Source organism: Triticum aestivum, chromosome 6B (genome assembly GCF_018294505.1).
Source record: "Triticum aestivum cultivar Chinese Spring chromosome 6B, IWGSC CS RefSeq v2.1, whole genome shotgun sequence".
Lineage (NCBI taxonomy): Eukaryota > Viridiplantae > Streptophyta > Magnoliopsida > Poales > Poaceae > Triticum > Triticum aestivum.
Window position 1 is genome coordinate 601762767 of NC_057810.1, and position 23965 is coordinate 601786731.

General features: G+C 46.4%; 3 protein-coding genes across 4 annotated transcripts; all 3 read right to left on the reverse strand.

The window, feature by feature from the left end:
- Positions 1 to 2130: 2130 nt before the first annotated feature.
- On the reverse strand, positions 2131 to 6825 carry LOC123138245 (MLO-like protein 1). Its single transcript, XM_044558176.1, has 13 exons — positions 6697 to 6825; positions 6333 to 6602; positions 4443 to 4559; positions 4310 to 4361; positions 4108 to 4199; positions 3950 to 4024; positions 3775 to 3857; positions 3607 to 3656; positions 3430 to 3470; positions 2997 to 3206; positions 2755 to 2822; positions 2619 to 2679; positions 2131 to 2325 (listed from the first exon to the last, which is right to left on the reverse strand). Exons 1-13 carry the CDS (start codon positions 6823 to 6825, stop codon positions 2131 to 2133), a joined length of 1443 nt encoding a protein of 480 aa, XP_044414111.1.
- A 2809-nt stretch (positions 6826 to 9634) lies between these two features.
- On the reverse strand, positions 9635 to 10880 carry LOC123138246 (uncharacterized protein At5g39570). The gene is made up of 2 exons (XM_044558177.1): positions 10254 to 10880; positions 9635 to 10125 (listed from the first exon to the last, which is right to left on the reverse strand). Exons 1-2 carry the CDS (start codon positions 10653 to 10655, stop codon positions 9811 to 9813), a joined length of 717 nt encoding a protein of 238 aa, XP_044414112.1. The 5' UTR covers positions 10656 to 10880; the 3' UTR covers positions 9635 to 9810.
- Positions 10881 to 11018: 138 nt separating this feature from the next.
- LOC123138244 (probable serine/threonine-protein kinase SIS8) lies at positions 11019 to 22413 on the reverse strand. Of its 2 annotated transcripts, XM_044558174.1 has the most exons (13): positions 21657 to 22413; positions 20443 to 20883; positions 19959 to 20062; positions 18395 to 19773; positions 18215 to 18255; positions 14285 to 14353; positions 13741 to 13841; positions 12916 to 12994; positions 12722 to 12820; positions 12575 to 12643; positions 11942 to 11991; positions 11679 to 11855; positions 11019 to 11541 (listed from the first exon to the last, which is right to left on the reverse strand). In XM_044558174.1, the coding sequence occupies exons 1-13, from the start codon at positions 22269 to 22271 to the stop codon at positions 11427 to 11429; spliced, it is 3339 nt and encodes a 1112-aa protein (XP_044414109.1). In that variant the 5' UTR covers positions 22272 to 22413; the 3' UTR covers positions 11019 to 11426. The 2 variants fall into 2 exon arrangements, 1 of the variants encoding a protein (XP_044414109.1); XR_006468914.1 differs by lacking the exon at positions 11019 to 11541 and having other exon boundaries at positions 11782 to 11855; positions 12916 to 13014.
- Positions 22414 to 23965: the final 1552 nt, after the last annotated feature.

The window sequence follows — 23965 nt, forward strand, 5'->3', positions numbered from 1 at the left end:
TTTGCCTCATATCACAAGGTCTCAAGTCATTATTTATATTTATGTTACCCATAGAGCAAATGTGATGATTTGATGATCAAAGGGATGATCATCAATTGGCTTGTCGAGATACTTGACCGGTCAAGGTGAGTATTTGATAGAATCTCGAGAGGGATATTTGACATCACGGGAAAAGGTCATGAGGTTCGGCTCCTCTCTCTCAACATAAGGTAGAACCTTGCAAGGTAAAGTGATAGAAGCATGTGTCTTGAGATCCATCTTGGTGAGGCATCCTCTCAAAGGATACTTTCCCGCATGGGTGCACTATACAACCTCTACGGGATCCAATTATTTGAAATAGCCGTTTCAATGCTATGGACAGGATCGGGATTAGTGACACTTATGGTCTAAGCCAAACTTGGAGAAAAACTCAATTTATCAATAAAAATGCCAACCTAAGTTGTACGGAAAGTGTTTTTTTAACCTCACGCCATAGAATTATAGTTCTATGGTAATTTTTTCATTAATAAATAGTATGTTACAAAGAGGAAGGAGAAAAGGGGGGAAATCTAAGAAAGATCTACAAAACAGTAAAAAGGCTACTCAGCCAACTCCTGTTTTTAAAACATGAGCATCATTGGATCAAAATACTTGCTCTTCATGTTAGTTCTGAGGAGATGTAAATTATTCTTTAGAGTATATTCCAGGTCTGGACTGTTGGTGTGGTTTTCCTAAAAACTATGTACGGGGAGTGGTGGAACTGCCACTCTTGCTTTATGTTGATTATGTTGATCTCGTTGATTATGTAGTGTCTCGCAATGCTCGTTTTTGTGGTTCTTTCTAAAGAATATTTATATGATCCCACTGATTCTGTATTACCTTGCGACATCGTCTTAGTGGTTATATTATTTACTATTTACACCCCCCCCCCCACGGACAAATATTTAGTTTCTAATGATGCTCGTTTCGGTGGTTACTTACGTCGATCCCAGCTTAACATTTACCTTGTGTTGATCCCGACATGCTAGTTACTTATTGTACTGATTTATGTCACAAATCTGTGATGTTGTATTGACGCATATTTTGGTTGTCTATACAGTTTTATTATACAATGCTCTTTCCAGATTTCATATTTCTGGTTGAACTGTTTGCTTTGCCTGCATTTGAATGTGCATTTTTTTGCCTAAGTTTGTCTTTTTGGGAGTACATTCGATGTACTCACTTGGCTTGTTGATTTGGCCAGGCCCCGAAGACGATCCCTATGCTTGAGGGGATGTCACTGAGTTCGATGACTACGATGTGTTCCAAGTGTATCAATGTCTGTATTGAGTCTGCTACTGTTATGCTTCCGCTTATTCCATTACCACTCTGATTGAGGCCTTTTATGTACGAATAATGTCTAGGGCCGATGTACTAAGTTCGTCTTTTCAACTTCCTCGCTATTGTTGTAATAATCGAGCTTCTTGGTCATATACCTATAATGTATTTTGGTTTTGTATCTAGTTATTTAGTGAATATGGGGCCCGATGATATGATCTCTAGGCCAGCCCACAACATAATTGGTGGGTGACATGATTGGTAGATGACACAAGGGACCCTGTACTCCTAGAACCTTTATTTTGAAGCCTTCGTCAACACGGACTTAGGATATTGCCAACTATCTGAACCACGGGAAAAACATTCTTGCATCACGAGTGTTTGCATTCTCTTTACCCCCATCTCCTACTTACTTGCTAGTTGTTATTCTTTGCTCTTGGTACTCTTGTTAACTTGCTTGCTAAGTTCTTTGGCATGTATAGTCCTAGTTTTCTTGCTCTCAAAACTGCCAATATTAAAACTGGAAGTAGAAATTTGCGATAAGAATATCCCCCCCCCCCCGCCCCTAGACCATAGTTGGTCTCTAATATTATTTATGACTAGACGACAATGTTGTTATCTTTAAAAGCTTATCATTTTCACATGTGTAGATCCATATATTACGTCATTTTTTAATTTATAGTAAGTTAGAGGTAAATGTGCAAAACACATCAAGAACCAAAATTATCCAAGGATATGTGTCATGTAATTGTAGATTTCCATTGTACAAGTAAAAGAAATTGTAGTATTGCAAGAATGGCCATATACAAAATATGTAATTAGCCTAGCAGTCCTTTACTTCACCAATGAGTCTGCATGTGCATTTGTTATTTGAACTGCAACATCACTTGCCTCATCAACTTGCGAGTTGCCTACGTCTGCAGGTGTTCTACTTGGGATTCCTCTGCGTCTCCTAGCCTTTTCAGCCCAGTTGACAAGGCCTTCAGTCACGTTTTCGTCAAACATAACTCTTTTGAAAGAACTCCCCATCTTTACCATTATGAAAATTGAATTAGAGTGTAAACATAGAGATTGAGGGCAGTTAGTTAAATTATTCTAGTAAATACCTACATGGTGGCATCAAATTTAGGAAAACAAACTATTCATATAAACAATAAGTTATATGATCACCTATATGTACCAATTCGTATATAGAATATTGTACTAGTAAATAAATTTTTTGTTACCAAGAATTAGTTACTCATAGACCTACTGAGTTGAGCAATCACTAAATATTCAAAGAAGTTCAAAGGCAATCCACATAGTTTAGAAAATAAACTCACATGAGAGACGATGGCATAAAGCGGTAGGGTGATGTAACAACAAACGAGTTGGCTAATGACACTGAAAGAAAGGAAACAAATAATGAGTTTCTTAAAATATCAAGATGTTGTGATTTACTAGTTACTCCTATGTTACCTTATGACAACTCGAGCTATAGCATATGCTCGATTTCCCATGATGCATGATTTAAATCCATATGTCACCTGCATGGTTGGCAATGCAACAGTTAGTTCTACATATACATATACAAGAATTGGACTAACTTTCAAGAACAAGCTCGATCGGAAACTTATAGTCTATGCAATTTCATCATATTGTTATTGTCTTCAAAACTAGAAGTTAGTTTGATTGGTGCCTAGTTAACATATTATTCTTACCAAGAGCCAAAAGAATAGTGCAATCTCAAATGCGTTTTGGAATAGGACAATGTGGATCAACAAAAGGACCAACTTTGGCCGATGGAACCAAAAGAAATCATCTGAAGGAGCCACTACTAAATCTCCTTGAATCGCCGTATGCTTTTGTGCAACCTCGTAAGCCAATTCTGTAATGATGTGCTCCATCTTGCTTCCAACCAAAAGTAGCATCTACCAAAAAATCAATCGATGTTATAGTTATTCCTTTATGCACGATCCTTGTTATAAACAACAATTGTGTTCACTGTAAAGGTTGGTGTACTTTGGCGAAGTCCTACTTCGTTATAGAATTATGAATTTTACAAAAAAAAGGCTTGGCAATATTATGTATTGAAAATATGTGTATCTCATTATGCTCATTTTTCTATTTGCATTATGTCTCACGTTTACTTACAATGAATGGAACTAACGATATCCAAATGTAGACATACAAACCTACAATTATGACAAAAGAATAGTGTTATTATCGCATGAGTAATATAATATTATGTAGTGAATACAACCAAAAAATGAAAATTCAATAAACAAAGTTGTGAATGGGCCATAACTTGCAACCATTGGTGATACAAACCTTGAACATTCAACAACAAGAATACCATGAGCAATGCCCAGAGGTACCAACTACATAAGAACAACATGCAAAGTAGTTATTGTCTAAATCAAAAAATGAAAATACCAAAAGTCATGCTTTAGAAAAAAACATGACATTCATTTTGTAATAATAGCATTGATAACTTACCTAATACCAACAACCTTCTTGAAATCAACCTCCAACGCTCTGATCATGTAATTGTAAAAATTGAATGTTGGGTTACAATGTTTCTGTGAGAAGGAAACAAATAAAATGTTAATTAGTTCCAATGATATGGAAACATATATGTGACGTTCATTGATGGTAATATATGGCTAGTTACCATGACGAAACCAAGTCGCATTGTTGTGTAGTCTTCCTCAGTGACCGATCCATAGAATTGTTTGAAGAATGAACACTAAAAAAGGTGAATTAGTTTATAATCCAACTATAATCAAGAACAGATGAAATATGAATAATGTTTTGATACTTCAAATATACCATCCAACCAAATATCCTCCACCGTTTTTTGTGACCTTTAAAATGGTCTTGAATAAACTTGAACTCTTGAACATGCTTGATCATTTCAGGAGCTACATAATGAATCTTAAATATCATCAGGAAATAGTGGACACAACTTTATGTTGAGAAAAACAAAGGTGAAGTTATCATTATTCAAATTCTAAAACTATCGGCATCATACCATTATCACCATTTGCATGAATCTTGCTCTCCCAGTGATGCCAATTTCTCGTCTAGATGATAATTGATAAAAAATCAATAGGAAGAACATGATAGATTACTTGTTAATACACATATAGTTTGAGGTTTAGTACCTGCACAGTTCCTAGAATAATGGTAGACGCGCTGAGAACAAAATGAGTGACCGCCAAGATGAAGATAAATATGTGCAACTGATGAATAGCTTCAACAGAGAGTACCGGAACTTTGCCCTACATGCGGAATATCAAATGAATATTTATATATATATAAGGGCCAATCTGTTAAAGATGGAAAACCCATCAAATACCAAATACCTAGGATAAATGCAGAAGTTGAGTGTTGTGTAGTTTGTAAATTTCTTGGAATTTTCTGAAATCTTTGCGGTATTTCTAAGCCTTTTGCGGTGGATATTTCTAAGCATTTATCAACATTCAACTATTCTCGTATATACTCTGCTTTGTTTAGAATTGTGGTTACATGTTGGTGAACCAGACTCCCACGATAGTGCCATTTTAAGCTCATTGATGTAAAATCTCATTCATGGGCGGATCCAGTAGGGAGTCACGGGTACCACATCACACTAGGAAAATGTGAAGTTTCTTTTTACCATCTAGTAATACGTATATGTAGCATTTTCCAGCGATTCACTCCAACGTCCAAAGCTAAAATTAACAAATCTGATATAAGCCTAAGATAGCAAGATCTACTGCAAGTCCATTGATATCTTTTAATCAGCTGGTTCACTCCTGTAATTGTGATCTTGCATGCACCATTACAAAGAAAAACACAGACTTTTTTAGTCAACTAGACCAAATTCCTACCTTAGAAATAAAAACTAGACCGAATTTAAAATTGTTCCCGCTAACCAGCAACCAGGCAGCCAACGAGAGAAGTCGAAGCATATGGGTACTCGTAATAGCAAGGTTAATAGCATAGCCAGCAGTCTTGGAAGTCACTCAAACTGACGTCCGTGTCGCCCCCCGAGCGCCACAACTTTTCCCCAACTCCCTTTTCTCATCTCATCGCCGCTAGAGGAGCCGGCTGGCGAAGCCCATCAGGCTCTGGGGATGATGGCAGTTGGGTGCGCCTTCGGCTAGTTCGTGGCGGTGGGTGTGGCTGCTCTGAGGTGTGGCATAGGTGATGTTCGGCCTTCGGCCGCGTCCGCGCAATCTCCTTTCCAGCAGGTGGCGCGGGCCGCTGACATGTGGTGCGCTTGCTCGTGCTGGCCTACTATGGTGTTGATCGGGCTCATGGGGGCCGGGATTGCGGGATTCAGTGGAAGATCTTGCATGCTGGTGATGCATGCAGTGGCATGGCGACAATGCGAGCAACTTGTGTTGTATGGCGTACTCTTCCCCTGCGTGGCCCCGACTACCACCCCAACTTCGCGGTGCTGGACTCACCACCCTCCCACCACCCCATGGCCTCCTATCCCTCCGGTTGCACCGGGTGAAAACCATAGGTCTAACCCTAGTTGGTTATACCTGGAAATAACGGCGTCTTCAGATTGTTAGCTTGTCGAGGGCATTGCTTGGAGTTTGCTCAGAGTTGATCTTTTGGGTGAAAACCTACGATCTGATCTTCGATGGTTGGATCTGGCAACGACGGCACTAACGCGTCGTTCCCTTCGGAAAGGCATTGCTTCCAAAGAATCTTGATTGTCGTCCTTGTGTCGTCAAGAGCTGGTTGGCGTTGGTGGTCGTTGTTGCATATCATCAATCGCTTGTTTGATTGTTTTTGAATTTTTTTTTTCTCCATCCACCTAAGCATAGCGGTCTTGTATGTCGTTGCTCTTTGCTGGTGTTATCTTTTGTGCATGTGTGTGCTGGTGTCGGTGTCGGTTATGTGTGCATTCTAGTTATGCAAAGACCGGGTGTGTACTCGTTATGATTGTATCCGTCATGCTACATTATGAATCAATAAAAAAATGCCCTTTATCCGGAAAAAAATATGGCTCATGATTCATACGGCTGATATGGCTCATATGAACGTTCGATGTTTACCTTTTTTAGGCAGTGATCATCGGAGGCGGCTCCAGCGGCCAGAAGCCGCCTGGCCCCGCCCAGAACGAAGTGCGCGGTCTCGGCGACGCCGTCCGGCGCAGGTGGCTTGCAGGGCAGCATGTGGCCCATGACGCTCCGTCGCACGCACAGCCTCCCCATGACCCCCTGGAACACGGCGAGCAGCAGCGATATGAATCCCAGCACCATGAGCTCCTCCTTCACCCTGAGGAGGACCTCATACAGCGGCTTCTTACTGCTCCTCATCATCCTCTGCAAACGTGCGCGCCCAAACGCAACAGTTAACACAGAAACAGTTAAGAAAGAAGACGACATAGTAGCTTCATCGTACGTAACGCATGTATACCTTGCCTAGGCGGTGGAGCAAGCGCTCGAAGACGAGGGAGATGATGACGATGGCGGAGCAGATGGACGCCACGATCCATGTCGGCGTCAACTCGAGCGGCTTGGGTTTCCCTTCTTCTCCGCCGGCCATGGCGCCCCAAGCAGGGTCACTGCTAACCCTTGTTATTACTGTTAGTATTCCTCAACGACATGAACAAGCAAGCAAGGGCCAGTTCTTGATCGACTTATAATGGTCCTCGATGAGCACTAGCATAGGGGAAGTCCATTCCAAAACACAGTTCAAGAAAACAAGATGAAGAGAATGGCAACGATGATTACAATGTGCCCTCCCCATTTTCCAAACACTTTGCAGAGTACGCAGTCCATGGTCTCTGCCACACTGTCGATGTACGCTATGCCCCCAAGCTTCTTCACCTATGGGATTTGGTCTGTTGTTCCCAGAATCTGGTAGAGGTTTCGAGGCTGGCCGTCGCTGCCGTCGCGCGTCGTGTCCTGCTCCACGTCCCGACACGGCGTTCCTCGGTCCTGGCCTTCTCACACGGTCACGCTTGATCCAACGCATTACCGGTTGTCCTTGATCATCTGGTTTTATTTTCAGGTCCAATGCCGTTTGATCTCGATAGAACAGCTGTGAGGGCGTTCATCGAGGGTTCCTTTTCAACGAATGCTCGCCAGTTAGCATTACCGTGCATTATTTCATTCTTCCGAGGGCGAGACGGGTCGTGACGCAGCGGCGGCACGGAATCCGGAAGGTTCTAGAAAGAGGTGGGCACATGCAGAAAATGCTGTCATGTACCTGTGGTCCGTGAAAGGGTCACGCGGTGGTAGCCAAGAGCAAGATCCAAGCACCCGTCGCATCGGCCGTATCGCCCGTGTCCTTAGCTAACCTCATGGGGCTGGGTTTTTTTTTTTTTTGGACGGGGCTCATGGGGCTGAGTTAGTTCACGTGGCTGTCACCATCGACAACTTGAGAGGACCGGCTCGCCATTTCGGGGATATACAAGTCGATGAGCATGCGACATCCAGGGTAGATCGCATGCATGCCCGACTACCGAACCCAAATGGCACACTAGTGTCCAGGAAAGAACACGTCAGGATTACAGGCAGGACAAAATCAGGTTTCTGGGACATCTTGCATTTCACGGAGGTTGTGAGGTAGCCGAGATTGCTTGGAAGGCAAAACTCAAGAAGCCCAGATTAAATGAGCACAGAAATGGCGCGTAGCAGTACCAGGGAAATACCCAAGGACATATAAAAAAGAGAGAGAGAAGTGAGACAAACGCATCAACTTGATACGGGATATTGTCTCAAAAAAAAAAACTTGATACGGGATACAGGACCACGCATGAGCACATGCACGGTCTACTGGCCAGCGTTGCCAATACGCTGGGCAATTACGACTGGAAGCAGTAACCGCCAGCTGACCAGTGCCCTAGACAGGAGATGTAAACTACTAGAGCATTTTTTTTTGAACGTTGGCAGTAGAGCTGCTAAATTCATTGATCAGAAGAAGTGTTACAAGAGCCCTTCGGAGAGGAAAGCACAGCAAGGGCTGATGCAAAAAGAAAAGAAAGTGAAATGCCGACACCACCACAAACCCAAGCACCACCAAACAAGACATGCACACCAACGGAATCCATCGTTGGGTCTCCAAGGTAACGCCTCCAAGGAGAAAGTGATGTCGAGGACAACACCGTTACCCGATCTGGCTAAGCCAAATCTTAGATTTTCACCCGGAGACCGCAAGCTATGAGGTATGAAGAGCAAACGAGCTCCACGGCAATACCTCCAAGGAGGAAGACGACATTTATAGACGCCACTACCGTCGGCACTGACCAGATCAATGCGGCTTTTCATCCGAAGCTGAATCTTCCACCAAACTGGATCCGAGGCCTACCAGCGCCACCGGACAGAGCAAGGCCATGCACACACTACCAGGAACGGACTTGCCACTGCCGCTCGCAGAAACTCGGCAAACACGAGCCAACCTGTCTGGGCCGCCCCGCCGCACGCAGACTGGGCGAGCCAAACCAGATCCGGCCATCCCCTGCCTCCGTGCGCAGAACCTGGGCGAGGATCCGCACCGCACTGCACAGGAAGAGCCGAGAAATGAACTGGAGCTTAGCCGGCTCGCACCGCAGCGCGCCGAAACTAGGCAAACACCACGCCAAACTGACCGCCTCGCACCACCGCGCGCAAGGTCAGGACCAACCGAGCTGGATCTGGTCTGCCTGGACCCTACTCTGCACCACAGCCACTGCACGGCGCCGCTACTCCACGAGCAGGACGTGGACATGCTTGGCAAGGAGGGGGCCCCAGCACTCGCCGGCCACACCGAACAACCACCACCAACACGTCCTCGGGCAGCGAGATCCGGCGATGGGAACATCAGATCAACGACCGCGGCAAGGTCCGCACCTCACGCGCAAACCTACCCCGGCCCCGACGCCCGCCCTAGCGCCCCGCGCTCACCGCCTGCTCACCGCGCGCGCCGCGCCCACCGCGCCAGCCAGGCTCCCCGGCGCCCGCTCACCGCGCACCTTGCGCGTCGCCGACGCCAGGTCGCCGCGCGCGCCGCCGCCTGCTCACCGGCGCGCCGCGCCCACCACTGCCTGCTCACCACGCACACCGCGCCCCCACGCCTCTCCTTGGCCGAGCGCCCCCCGCACCGCTGAGACCTCGCGAGAGGGAAGAAAAGGAAGGCCCCGCTGCCGCCGACGCCGCGCGGGCTTTGCCTGGCGGCGGCGAGGGAGGGGGCGGATCTGGGAGGGACTTGAGCAGCGGCTAGGGTTGCGCTCGGGTCGCCCGCGGGGTGGGGCGACACGAGCGAGTATCTGTGTTGTGTTTTACTACTAGAGCATTTTCAGTCGCATAATTATAACTGTTTGTCTGCATTTCTACAGCCCTTGGGGGGGAAATCATCATATTAGAACACAAAGAGGTCAAACGTACTGCACATTTTATTCCAAGAGAAGCTCGAGCATACGATTGGAAGCATGGTGGCCAGTGAACAGCGAAATGAAAAATGCTTGGAAAAAAAGTGAAATGTCGTAATTCATCGATGCAAAGCCGCCGCAACTATGCTTATTAGCGTCAGCTTAAACTCATGTCATAATCAGTCATCGTCATCGTGGCGGCGGCGGTTGTTCCCGCGACGCTGCTTCCTATCATCGTCGTCGTCATCATCATCATCGTGCTTCTTGTAACGTGGCTTCCTATCATCATCGTCGTCGTCGTCGTAGCGCTTCTTGTAACGTGGCTTTCTGTCATCGTCATCATCGTCGTCGTCGTCACGTTTCTTGTACCGCGGCCTCCTCTCGTGGTCATCATCGTCGTCGTCGTGCTTCTTGTACCGCGGCTTCCTCTCATCATCGTCGTCGTCGTCGCGCTTTTTGTACCGCGACCGCCTCTCGTCGTCGTCGTCGTCGTCCTGAAGAAAAATACAGCAGGGGAACAGAGTCAACGGCGTTGGTGGGCCTATCTCACGCAGCATTCCGAAGCGTAAACAAGGTTCCGTGGGGCCGGGACGGGCCATGCAACCCTCGGCTGAGGACTCACGTTCTTCTTGCGGCCGTAGCTGGGCCGGTCGTCGTCGCCGTGGGACGGCTTCGGCTTCCGGTACGCACCACCGTCGTCGTCGTCGTCGTCGTGAGCCTTCCTCCCGTGCCCGTAACCAGCAGCGGAGCCGTGTGACTCCTCCGGCCTCCTCCCGTACCCCGCGGAGCCGTGGCTGTCCTGGTCCTGCGGCCTCCTGCGGTGCTGCTCGGCCGCGCCGTGGCTCTCATACGATGACGACGAGGTGGAGGCGGTGGAGATGGGGTAGCAAATCTCGTCGGAGGGCGGGAGGGCGCGGCCGAAGGTGAGGGTGATGTCATAGCCGCCGCCGTAGGGGGTGGGGTCGTGCTCGTCGAAGTCGGCCACCTCGTCGGCCTGGGCGCCGCCCCAGAAGATGCTCGCCATCCCGTGCGCACGTTCGTCCGCGTCTGCTGGAGGCTCCGGAGAGGGATCGAACGAGCTCGGCTAGCGCGGGAAACGCAAAGAGGAAAGAAGAAAGAGGATCGCGCGGGCCGCTCGGGGAGTTTCCATGGCTGGGAATCGGTCAAGCGGAGATGGGCGCGGAAGCAGCGCGCGTCCTCTTTTCCCCGCCCGCGGATCGCGGCGACTGGCGAAGACCAATGGTTCCTCTCGCTCCATTTGCCGCTGCCTGATGACCGTCGAGATGTGCAGCTAACGGCACGACGCACGTACTTGTTGCCTGTAAATAGCAGCACAGCAGCAGGTGAGAGTATGCAGTGAAACACCAGAACGGAACAGATCACAAACTGAGCAAGCTTTTCATCTTTTTCTTCCTTTTGGTTCTGACTGACACCTGACAGCATTACATTACATGTGTTGGCACATATGACATATAGCCACCATTTGGTGGAAACACAAGAGGGAAATGGAGAGGAGAGGAGAGATGGTATGAGCAAAGCCCCTGTTCCAACCGCCACGTCAGTCCGCTGTTCAACTGTTACATGGTCTAACAGCGCCGGTCTTCACAAATGGATCGATGACAGGCGGGCTTAATATGGCTCATGCCACTGTTGGGACGAACTTACATCTTTACAGGAAAGCAAACGGACCAACATCACGCACGCTCTTTACTCTGCACACGCATTTGGTGTAACTGTACAAAAAACAATTCCTGTAGGTATGGACGCTCGGCAGCTGCTCATCTTCGTTTTACTTTTACCCGTCTGTTTGCTGTACTCTCTGCCTTGGCGCTTGGTTCGCGGGCAAGGGTTTCAGTAATGGTTTTAATGCAGCCATGATCTCTGCAAATGAAGGCCGCGCCCTTGGGTCCCTGCAGCAAATACAGGAGGCATGAACATTCAGACTACTAGGAATTGTACATTTGCCGAACAAGAATTCGGATGCCGATTACGGAGGCCCAATGTACAATATTTTGAAATTGCAACCGAGCGGATTAGGCATACTAACGTCTGCCAGCATCTTGTTATGATCTCTGCTACGGCGGGGTCGACGTTGTCTGGAATATCAAGGCGGCGACTCTGAAACCCAACTGCTCCAACGACTTGCATTGCGTTCATACCTTCCCAAGGTTGCTGTAGCGTACAAAGTTCCCACAGTATGACACCGTAACTAAAGACATCGCATCTGCCAACATACACAACCATTTCAGCAAGCACAAATTTATGTGAGATATGAATACATATGAACTGGGTTTTAAGCAGTAGACTAACTTCTCATCTGATGGTTCATTACGTAGAACTTCAGGTGCCATCCACTCCGCCTGCAAACCAACACGCACATTTAGTAATAAGTATGGTAGAGCACTTGAACCACCCAGATGCAAACAAGACGCCTACATGTAACATAATCAAGTTTTTATTCGCAAAAAAAAACATAATCAAGTTTTGTTTTCCACCAGTGTACAAGAATTATCTGATATAACTCATATAAGTGAAACAAAATTCGAAGGCACTTAATCCCGTGCGCTAGCATAAGTATATTAGCGAACTATGTGACTACACCGCTAGGCGCTAGCTATTTGTGGACTTTGAACTAAAATACTTTAGTATAATAAAAGGGGTCACTTTTTCGCAAAAATAAATAAATAAAGGGGGTCACTTGTGTGTGTTTTTAGCAATTGGCTTCCTGATGTCTTCCCAGCCATTCAATGGCATTCGTTTATTAAGAGAGGAGAGAACTGTTTCCGGAACTGGAGAACTCGTACACTTCAACAAAATTTAAACATGCAGAAGGAAGTTCATCTATACTCTCCCACAGATGGAAATATGCAGTGGCTTAAAGTTTAAAGCACTGCTCACACAAAATAAAAGTTATACATAAAATGCAGGATCATGCAAGCTTACTGTTCCAGCTGTTGATCTTGATGATAGGAAGGTATTGTTCTTCATTCTTGATAGGCCAAAATCACAAACCTAATTGCAAAAAGTTATATAGCTTGCAATAAAAACAGAGCACATAATGCCATTGATATAATGGAACTTGTGTGTTACCTTCACAACCCAGTTCTTGTCAACCAGTAGATTTGGAGATTTCAGGTCTCTATGGACTATAACTGGTGTGCAATTATGCAGATAATTCATACCTCGTGCCTACAGACCATCGGAAGCAAGTTAGTAAACAATATATTAGCTGTATTTGTCAACAACTTACAGAGAGATATATTTAAAGCATGTATTGGTCTTACCACATCAAGTGCCATTCTTAACCGCCTCTTTTCATCCAACAGGTTGTTAGGTCGATGAATCAACCGGAACAAGCTACCTCTGTAATACCAATAGCACACCTAGTAATTAGTAAATACTGTGAACTCATTTAAAGGATGTTATGGAACTAAAGCAGACATAGTTTATAGATGAAAGAGGGGGGGGGGGGGGGGGGGGAGCTGTTACATGTGTTCTCTACTATCTATATCAGCCTCCAAATCGTTTCATGTTTATTTCTGAACAGATAACTGTATCCTTAATAGAATCACTTGTCAGCAATCAAATGTGCGCTCCTTAAAGGGGGTTGCTGACAAGCATTCTGGAATGTGTGAGATACTTGTCTGTTCTCACTTTATGTTAAATTAGCTCGACTTACAAACTGCTCTCACTTAATGTTAAATTAGCTCGACTTACAAAGCAAGCCAGGTTATTAAAACATTACATGATCGAGAAGATGAGATCAAAACAATGTGACCCAGAAAACATAGAACAAAATTATTGTCCAAAGCAAAATCATAACAAACTAATTATTCAAGAATTCGACATTTGTAAGGATAAATTATTGATTAATTCCTTTGTGCCAATTGCTTCAGCATTTTCCATTTTAACATAAAACAGTGAATTCTAGAAAATCCATGAGCAACATGCCGCGTATAAATTTAAGTAAACTAGTTCAAAAGAATTTGTCAGAAAAGAAAAACATCTTCATGATACGTCAAACTTTGCATCAAATGGTCAAGTGGCGTGATGATCTTATGATGATAAACACAAGTCTCAAATAAAAAAAATTAAACCAAGAAAGCTACCTTGGAAGAAATTCGGTGACAATGGAAAGATTAGGCACCCGAGTGATAGCACCCATGAAAAGAACAACATTAGGATGACGTAACCGCTTCATTATTCGCACCTAGACATGAAGCAATTATCAGGATAACTGCATAAGAACAAACTTATTAAACCATTACTACACATGAAGGAAACAAACTGTGGTCAGGCTACTGACTTAATTTCTAGCAATAGCCTGCTTAAATTTGCACTCAATTAGTATGAATCTATTGTCAAAAGTAATTATCTAGAGAATATGGTGTAAACTCAACCAGTAAATCTACCATTACACATAATTTCTACTGCAATGCAGTACAATTTACAACAGCGCAGAAAAAATATGATTACTTCACAGAAACCTTGACGATTGGCTTACAAAATGCACATGCAGAGTGCATATGAAAGCCAACAGCACTGTACAACAGACATCAGGACATACTTACATAAGCATAATAAACACCAACAAAGCCGACATCACTGTACTTACATCTATTTATGCCATTTCAAATATAGAAAGCAGTTTACCTCAGCTTTAAATTCATCCAGAGCATCGCTTGAAATATCTTGTTGCAAAAACTTCTTGACTGCAACTTCCTATAGGCAAAGCAACTTATTATTCTTTAAAAATGGCATTAAACAGAATATAAAAATTAAAGGGATTGCTAAATGATTAACACAACTCCGCCTATGTTGTTTCAACATAGCCGGTCCCAAGCCCGGGTAAAGGAGGAGGGTTGTGATAGGCTTGGCGAGCCAACGTAAAAACTCAGCCACTCTTATGGAGATGAAACCCAAAAGATTTTCGTTGGAGCCTAACCCTTCAAGCACGCGCCACATCGGAACCTGGGTGTGGTGTCAAATGGGCAAGGGCCGGGCCGTCACCCCCCTGGTGGCACGCCGTATCTTGATCCGGATACGGTGGCAAGCAAGCGAGGATTGGGTCGTACATCCTTAGTGGCGCTCTACATCGGCGCCCGGATATAGTGGAAAATGAGCAAGGGTCTTCGCATTTGACTCGACGAGTGCGAAGGGTAAGGAAGCTAGCCGAGCCTAGGAGGATTCGCTTAGGTAGCTGGAACGTAGGGTCTCTGACAGGGAAGCTTCGAGAGCTAGTTGATGCAGCGATGAGGAGAGGTGTTCATATCCTTCGCGTCCAAGAAACCAAATGGAGGGGACAGAAGGCGAAGGAGGTGGAGGATACCGGCTTCAAGTTGTGGTACATGGGGACGGCTGCAAACAAAAATGGCGTAGGCATCTTGATCAACAAGAGCCTCAAGTATGGAGTGGTAGACGTCAAGAGACATGGGGACCGGATTATCCTGGTCAAGCTGGTAGTTGGGGACTTAGTTCTCAATGTTATCAACGCGTATGCCCCGCAAGTAGGCCACAATGAGAACACCAAGGGGGAGTTCTGGGAAGGCCTGGGAGACATGGTTAGGAGTGTACCCATTGGCGAGAAGCTCTTCATAGGAGAAGACCTCAATGGCCACATGGGTACATCTAACACATGTTTTGAAGGGGTGCATGGAGGCTTTGGCTATGGCGTGAGGAATCAAGAAGGAGAAGATGTCTTAAGCTTTGCTCTAGCCTACGACATGATTGTAGCTAACACCCTCTTTAGAAAGAGAGAATCGCATCTGGTGACTTTTAGTAGTGGCCAACACTCTAGCCAGATTGATTTCATCCTCTCGAGAAGAGAAGATAGGCGTGTGTGCCTAGACTGTAAGGTGATACCTGGAGAGAGCAGCGTAAGCTGGTGGTTGCTGACTTTCGCTTTCAGATTCATGTCCAGCGGGATAAGCGTGCCAAAGTCGCTAGAACGAAGTGGTGGAAGCTCAAGGGGGAGGTAGCTCGGGCATTCAAGGAGAGGGTCATTAAGGAGGGCCCTTGGGAGGAAGGAGGGGATGCGGACAATGTGTGGATGAAGATGGCGACTTGCATCCGTAAGGTGGCCTCAGAGGAGTTTGGAGTGTCCAGGGGAAGGAGAAGCGAAGATAAGGATACCTGGTGGTGGAATGATGATGTCCAGAAGGCGATTAAAGAGAAGAAAGATTGTTTCAGACGCCTATTCCTGGATAGGAGTGCAGACAACATAGAGAAGTACAAGATGGTGAAGAAGGCCGCAAAGCGAGCTGTCAGTGAAGCAAGGGATCGGGCGTATGAGGACCTCTACCAACAGTTAGGCAAGAAGGAAGGCGAAAGAAACACCTATAAGATGGCCAAGATCCAAGAGAGGAAGACGAGGGATATTGGCCATGTCAAATGCATCAACCAGACCAACTCTTGGTGAAGGACGAGGAGATTAAGCATAGATGGCGGGAGTACTTCGACAAGGTGTTCAATGGGGAGAATGAGAGTTCTACCATTGAACTGGACGACTCCTTTGACGAGACCAGCATGCGTTTTGTGCAGCGAATCCAGGAGTCTGAGGTCAAGGAGGCTTTGAAAAGGATGAAAGGAGGCAAGGTGATGGGCCCTGATTGTATCCCCATTGAGGTGTGGAAAGGCCTCGGGGACATAGCGATAATATGGCTAACCAAGCTTTTCAGTCTCATTTTTTGGGCAAAAAATATGCCAGAAGAATGGAGACGGAGTATATTAGTACCAATCTTCAAGAACAAGGGGGATGTTCAGAGTTGTACTAATTACCGTGGAATTAAGCTGATGAGCCATACAATGAAGCTATGGGAGAGAGTCATTAAGAACCGCTTAAGAAGAATGACAAGCATGACCAAAAATCAGTTTGGTTTCATGCCTGGGAGGTCGACCATGGAAGCCATTTTCTTGGTATGACAACCTATGGAGAGATACAGGGAGCAAAAGAAGGACTTGCATATGATGTTCATTGACTTGGAGAAGGCCTATGATAAGATACCGCGAAATGTCATGTGGTGGGCCTTGGAGAAACACAAAATCCCAGCAAAGTACAGTACATTACCCTCATCAAGGACATGTACGATAATGTTGTGACAAGTGTTCGAATAAGTGATGTCGACACTGATGACTTCCCGATTAAGATAGGACTGGATCAGGGGTCAGCTTTGAGCCCTTATCTTTTTGCCTTGGTGATGGATGAGGTCACAAGGGATATACTAGGGGATATCCCATGGTGTATGTTCTTTGCGGATGATGTGGTGCTAGTTGACGATAGTCAGACAGGGGTAATAGGAAGTTAGAGTTATGGAGACAAACCTTGGAATCGGAAGGGTTTAGGCTTAGTAGAACTAAAACCGAGTACATGATGTGCGGTTTCGGTACTAATAGGTGTGAGGAGGAGGAGGTTAGCCTTGATGGGCAGGTGGTGCCTCAGAAGGACACCTTTCAATATTTGGGGTCAATGCTACAGGAGGATGGGGGTATTGATGAAGATGTGAACCATCGAATCAAAGCTGGATGGATGAAGTGGCGCCAAGCTTCTGGCATTCTCTGGGATAAGAGAGTGCCACAAAAGCTAAAAGGCAAGTTGTACAGGACGGCGGTTCGACCCGCAATGTTGTATGGCGCTGAGTGTTGGCCGACTAAAAGGCGACATGTTCAACAGTTAGGTGTGAAGGAGATGCGTATGTTGAGATGGATGTGTGGCCACACGAGGAAGGATCGAGTCCGGAATGATGATATACGAGATAGAGTTGGGGTAGCACAAATTGAAGAGAAGCTTGTCCAACATCGCTGAGATGGTTTGGGCATATTCAGCACAGGCCTCCAGAAGCTCCAGTGCATAGCGGACGGCTAAAGCGTGCGGAGAATGTCAAGAGAGGTCGGGGTAGACCGAATTTGACATGGGGGGAGTCCGTTAAGAGAGACCTGAAGGATTGGAGTATCACCAAAGAACTAGCTATGGAGAGGGGCGCGTGGAAGCTTGCTAACCATGTGCGAGAGCCATGAGTTGGTCGCGAGATCTTATGGGTTTCACCTCTAGACTACCCCGACTTGTTTGGGACTAAAGGCTTTGTTGTTGTTGTTGTTGCTAAATGATTAACACATAATGCTGAGCAAACATGAGGAATCTTCAAACTAACCAGGATGGTTACTGAAGCCTGTCACTATAAATATCACATTTCATTTCAAGGTCTGGGTGAAAACAGAAAGCAACAGGTGGCAAAAGTCTACTGGTAAAAATTTCCCTTTTGGTGCAAGGCTCAAACACTTAACACTATTTATTTACCTTTGTATCTCAGTGCAAGCATCTCACATTATGGAGGAGAAAAAGAACAAGATAGCGTTTTTTGCAGAATTTTAACTGACTTTCCTGATTGATAAATGTCAATGACACTGAAAATTAGAGACCTATAGTCTCAATGTTATAAGTCAACATTTCTTTCACATCAGTAGTCCCCATAGACAAAGAGAAGTTAAATTGGCTTCCTTATATTTCCTTTGCTCATTTAGCAATTGACATGGAACTAGTTAATAAATTTGAAGACTATAAGAGCACATTTAAACTGAAAGACTTACTGTTCCATGCCATTCACCTCTATAAACTTCTCCAAATGATCCTGAAACACAAATTGGTTGCACGGAAATTAAAAACTTTGAAATCATTTATGCTAACATCAGAGAATCATTACACACAGCCGCTGAAAAAAATAATATGACTAAGATAAAATTCATGTAAATAAATCAAGAGAGCGGTACCAAGGCCAATCCGTTCCCCGATTGCAATTTCTTCCAACTGCATCTCAAACTCTGCAACATCGTCTAGAGTAACTTCAGATTTTGCACTTTCTGTCCCGCTTGATTTATCTGAGGTTCTTTCAGCTTCCCGGGGAACTTCGGCAGAATCCCTTTCTTGATCTAGAGCATTATCTTGGCCATGACCAATTTCAGTGTGCTGTTTATCCCAAAAGTCATCTGCAGCTTTCTCAACTGATTCATTTCGTTCAGATGTGCTTGGTAAACTAAGTAGCTGATTACCAGGCTCCGAGTGTTCATATTGCTTGCTAACAGCAGCAGTTGTTGCAACAACTGCAGCTGCGGTAACGGTGGCTGCAGCTGCAACGGGCACATCAAATTTCATATCACTGTTAGATTTTGCGGCTGCCACAACCATCGAAGACGCCACCACTGCAGCAGTTGCAACAGCAGCGGCCGTGACAGGCAATTGCTTTGAGAGCTGTGACGAAGTTTCCTGGGGAGGTGCCGAAGGTTCATAATGAGAAAAATAGGGAGATGTGTTATCACGGATATCCGGATGATGGTATATACCCAAACCCTCGATAGGTTTAAGTGAGTCCAGAAGTGCCCGGTGAGGTACAATTTTTGATTGGAGTTCATGCCCAGGACGATGAGACGGTGATGGGCCATGACCACGATCAGCATATTCCCTTGATCCAACCTCATTCATTCTCCTTTTCATTTCATCCTTGCTTTGAAATAGGGTGGCATCACACACAATTAGATCCTTTGGCTCCTCCATTGAATCTTCTGAAAACAAGTCAGGCGGTGCCACTACTCCATTTTCAAGTAAGACCTCATGGATTTTCCGCGCTAACTGTGGATTTTCCCTGGCAGCATGAATCATGTACTCTGAGATATCCTTTACTTTCATCCTCCGGAAACCCGTAGTGCTGCCCACTTCTGGGGAAGAAGGTGAACTTGATAGAGAATTATTTGCACCAACTGGTTTTTCTTTGTTCTTTGGTGCCACCGCTTCTTCTGTGCCTCTACTTTCATTGATAACAGGTTTATTTTCACTTGGGAATGTGCTAACCGATAAATTTTCAAAAGAACTTATCGTATTTTGTTGATTGCTTGTTTGACTAGTCGCAGCTCCATCTGTATCAGAAGGACCAACGTTGCTTGATGTCGATCTTCTGTCAAGTAGCTCATACTCAAAGGAATCGCATGCAGAATTTGAGACTCCACTGTGAGAAGATCCCAACTGATTGGTCATATCAGCTTTGCTTAACTGATGATTATCTGAGTAGGAACTGTCTTCAAATTCTGTAGACAAAACAGCACCCTCTGAAGGAATAACTGTGCCAGGATCTGTCACGAGATCAACGATGAACTCCCTGCAAAATGCAGCATGGCATAGAAGGTTATAAAGTCTCTAGTGCATCTTCTTTAGTTTTTTCTAGGTCCTAACATTTGGGTGAAGCAAGAAATCTAACCACGCACAGCACAATTATCCCATCAGATGCTTATATGTGCTACAGAATCTCATTTATGCTGACTGTGTGTGCAAAGGGTGTAATACCTTCCATCGTCATATTTCACAATGTTCAAAGCTCCATCATCCGATCCAGTATACTGCCTTCCTTTCAGGAGTCGACAAGGGATATGAAGGCTATCAGCCAAAACCTACATCCAAGTGTGGAGAGGAAATAACTATTAGTACACCAGTGAGGCACCTATTGGACAAATGTCTTGCACAGTGTTTCCCCATGTCAGCAAAGCAATTGTTAGCATACTTATGGATCATTTTTTGACAAATGTTTCGCTCATGGTTTGCTGCATTATATCTATATATTTCATAGAACAGCGAGGAAACGTTATCATCCATTTTGATATTAGAACAATGTGAAACAACAATGTTGATATGAAATTCTGCATCGAATTACGGGGTGACAAACTAAAACATTACAACAGATATCCATGCTTAGCAAATTCTGTTTGTACAAAGATAGGAGACGATTGGTCCCGCCATCTAAAAATGTTTAATATATTTGTAAATTACTGACCTTAAATAGCAGCGCGCGATGACGAGCTAGACCAGTTTTTAATTGGCCAAGAGGCACAACTACACTTCCAATACGTGCTCTCAGGGATCTGATCATATTCTGGTATTTTCTCGACGTGTTCTCAGGATCAAATATTAGTCCGCCCATGTGGTTAGAAACTAAATTAGCAAGTTTTTGAATCAAAACATTGCCAACAAATTCTGAATTTCTCGATCGAAGTTCAATAGCAATGATTGAGGCCTTCTGCTCAAGTTTCATAAGCTCAGGATCTTCACCTCTGTGAACCAATACAGTTTCCCAGTTGACACTATTATGTGAAACTGGCTGTGCTCGCAGTTCACTCAGAGAGGGCATGTTTATTGATGCCGGCCCATTCCCAATGACGTAGAGATCATAAAAACCATCTGTTATCTTGTCATCATAGCCAAGGGCGTTGAAATTCTGTGGACCAAGAACAAATATATCATATAATATGTGTCAGAATATGGTAATGGTAGAATAAAAGTAATGAGCATTTGAGTATATAGAAAGTTAGAAACACCACAATACATGGTCCATAAGAAACCCTATCGAAGATGCCATTTGTGCTCATTTATGGTCCATCAATCCCGTTTACAAAGTCGACATAGGATTCATGCATTATCAAGCAACAAATTGGTGATTACAAATAAGTATAAACATAGAAGAACTAATTTGCTGAAGGAGCTCCTACTGTTACCAGTCAACCGCTAATAATGGATCTACCAGCATCACACTCTTGAACACACACAAGACATTATACTATGGCATATAGTCATACATGAAAGTGAGTATCAGATGTTATCCTGCAACACAAACTCTAAAGAATTCCTATCAAGAGGTTAGTCCTTTTGGAAATTTCCCTGAATTCGTGGGTTTTCGGTATGGCGCAACCAAACAACTTCTGTTAGTTACTCATGCTGGATTCAACATGCCATGACATCCAATTACTAAGTTTTTGGGTCCCTGTGGATTTCATCTTCTGTGTTCCAAAGTAGCTACCACTTTGCTTAAGAGAGAGACCCTACTGTTACGAATCTAATAAGGAATATACCAGCATCAAGCTCTTGCTAGAAGACTAGGAAGCACACAGCAATGAGCATTATCGTAATGGATGATCACAATTGTGATATGAGAAACATAATGGACAATCGAAACCGATCATGGAAGCAGGCAGGGCTAGATTGCTAACTGACCCAGTATCGGGCCGCGAGGACCTCAGCGAGGGAGCTCGCGGGGCGGCGGAAGCCCAGGCTCATCTGCTTGGCGACCTCGATCTCCATTTCCTCGGGGTTGTCCCGGGCGCTCATCTCCAGCACGAGCTGCAGCTGGAACTCCTCGAGGTCGTCCTCCTCCTTCTCCCTCTCCCGCTTCCTCTCCTCGGCCTCGGACGACTCCCTTATGACCCGCTCCTCCACCGCGTCCTCCTCCCGCGATCGCCGCCGCTCGCCCTCCTGCGAGAGCCTGCGCTCCATTCCCTCCTCCTGCGCGCGCCTCCTCTCGCCCACCGGCCCCGATGGCCGCCTATCCTCCCCACCCAGCGACGCGGACGCCGACCCCTCCGCCTCCGCGGGGGGCGGGGGCGTCGGGGGCGGGGGCCGCGTCGGGACGGAGTCGAGCCAGGTGGACACCACCGAGGGCGGCTGCTGCTGCCGCTGCTCGGGGAGGTGATGGTGGACCGCGCCTCCGCCTCCGCCTCCGCCTCCTCCTCCGCCGCCGCCGCTGCCCTTGCGGGGGAGCGGCGGGGCGGGCGGCGACGCGCCGTCCCCGGACCCCTCCCCGATGTGGAGCTTCCTGAAGAAGTTCTTCATGCCGCCTCCCTCCGCCGCCGAAACGAAAGTCGCCGAGCAGCAGCAGCTATTGGGCGCCTACTGGTGTTGGTGGTGGGTGGATGGATCCGACATGGCCACTGACGCGGGACGGACGGGGGTAACTTTAGCCAACTATTGACCCGCCTCGACGCCTCCCAGTGGCCAGACGTCATTAGTTTAAGCGTGCCGTTATCGCTAGCGACCTGCCGCTACAGCCCCGCCCCCGCATTTTTCTCTCGTTCCACGGCAGGTCGGTACCCCGTACCCGGCAGCGATTCCTCCCCGGCGGGGAAGGAAAGGGACCGGAGCGGGTTCGTTTACCAGAAACAGAAAGAGTCAGGGGTTTGCGCGCTAATTACCCCCCGTTCTTCAGGATTTTTGGTAAGCTCGTATCGCTTGCGTCTTCCTACAACGCGTGCAGTTATTATGGAAAGGCGTGCGGATGTCTCGTCGCGTCTCGTCTGACCGCAGAAATACTCGAGCGTGCTGGCCTGTGAGGCTGGCCTGTGGGGCGGGCGATACCCTGGCCCGCTTGTCATCGAGCTGCCGCCGTGCGGGTGCGCTCCCGTGCGCGGCCGGTCTTGCCCGCCGAACGGAAGGTGATAAGTAGAAGAATGGAAAAAGAAAGCATGTTTGTTTAGTTGTGTGTAAGCGGAAGCAGACAAAGGATAGATAACGCTGACAGCGCCACCCGACCTGCGTGGACCCGGCTCACGGAGGCATACCCCGGTTTGCTTGGCCGTCTGACATGGGTGGACTGGTGGACAGCCCACTACGCTTGGCTGGCTAGGTAGTGGTGGCGGCGCCGCTCGTTCGTTCGTTCGTACGAGCACTTGACGGCACGGTCCCGCCCATCATTCATGCTTGCTCCGCTAGCGCGTGGGTCCCGCTTGGGGCGGCTTTACCCTCCTCCCACTGACAGGCTGATCTGGCTGGTTTATTGGCCCACTTGCCATTTGCTGCTGGTGTAGTAGTGAACAGCCGAGCATTATCATAGCAACACAAACGGCCTGCCTACGACCTTTTATTTATTTATTTATTTATTTATACACATCCCACACACCACGCAATCATGTTCACCCGCTGACATGTGGGGGCGACAGCCGTAACCTGCTTCGGGGCCAGAATGCCCTTCGCATCGCTTGCTGAGAAGAAGAGGGCTGTCAGTCAACTGATTTTGGGCTCTGTTAAATTGTTGTTCTGTTTCTCGTGCATGTTTCTAATATTAGGGCATCTCCAACGCCGACTCTCGAACCGTCTGTATCCTTCTAGACGCAACTGTTCGGACACTACAAGCCATCCAACACCGATTCCATCGGTCAGTTCGGACCATAATTTTCTCACAAAATCGAAACAAACTGGGGGGGGGGGGGGCTTTATAGGAGTCTGGACACGAGCCACATAGGACTCCGACACCCCCGGCCCATAAAACCTAAGGCAGAGCCCGCGTTTTTGTAGCTTGCCGCACTGTTTCCACGACAAAATCCTATACTCTATTCTTCCATCCCGCCGCTCTCCATCAAATTCTCGCCCTTTTCCTCCACTTCTCTTTCCTCCCGCTGTCGACGCATGGACCCGGACGAGACCCTGCCGGGGACGGAGGTGGTGGAGGACCCAAGCATCACTCTCTCCCGGAAGATCAACTCGGCGACACGGCAAAAACGTCACGTCAAAGCAAAGGCCGCAATGGAGGA

Excerpts from the sequence above, each read along its gene's own strand:
- LOC123138246 (XM_044558177.1), bottom strand. The coding sequence starts at position 10,655 with ATGGCGAGCATCTTCTGGGGCGGCGCCCAGGCCGACGAGGTGGCCGAC. Across the intron at positions 10,126-10,253 it reads GCTACGGCCGCAAGAAGAAC|GACGACGACGACGACGACGA; the intron begins GTGAGTCCTCAG and ends ATTTTTCTTCAG.
- LOC123138245 (XM_044558176.1), bottom strand. The coding sequence starts at position 6,825 with ATGGCCGGCGGAGAAGAAGGGAAACCCAAGCCGCTCGAGTTGACGCCG. Across the intron at positions 3,471-3,606 it reads CTTGTTGTTGAATGTTCAAG|GTTTGTATGTCTACATTTGG; the intron begins GTTTGTATCACC and ends TCATAATTGTAG. Across the intron at positions 2,326-2,618 it reads TTTATGCCATCGTCTCTCAT|ATGGGGAGTTCTTTCAAAAG; the intron begins GTGAGTTTATTT and ends ATAATGGTAAAG.
- LOC123138244 (XM_044558174.1), bottom strand. The coding sequence starts at position 22,271 with ATGAAGAACTTCTTCAGGAAGCTCCACATCGGGGAGGGGTCCGGGGAC. Across the intron at positions 12,644-12,721 it reads ACAAGAACTGGGTTGTGAAG|GTTTGTGATTTTGGCCTATC; the intron begins GTAACACACAAG and ends TTTTGCAATTAG. Across the intron at positions 11,542-11,678 it reads ATAACAAGATGCTGGCAGAC|GGACCCAAGGGCGCGGCCTT; the intron begins GTTAGTATGCCT and ends TATTTGCTGCAG.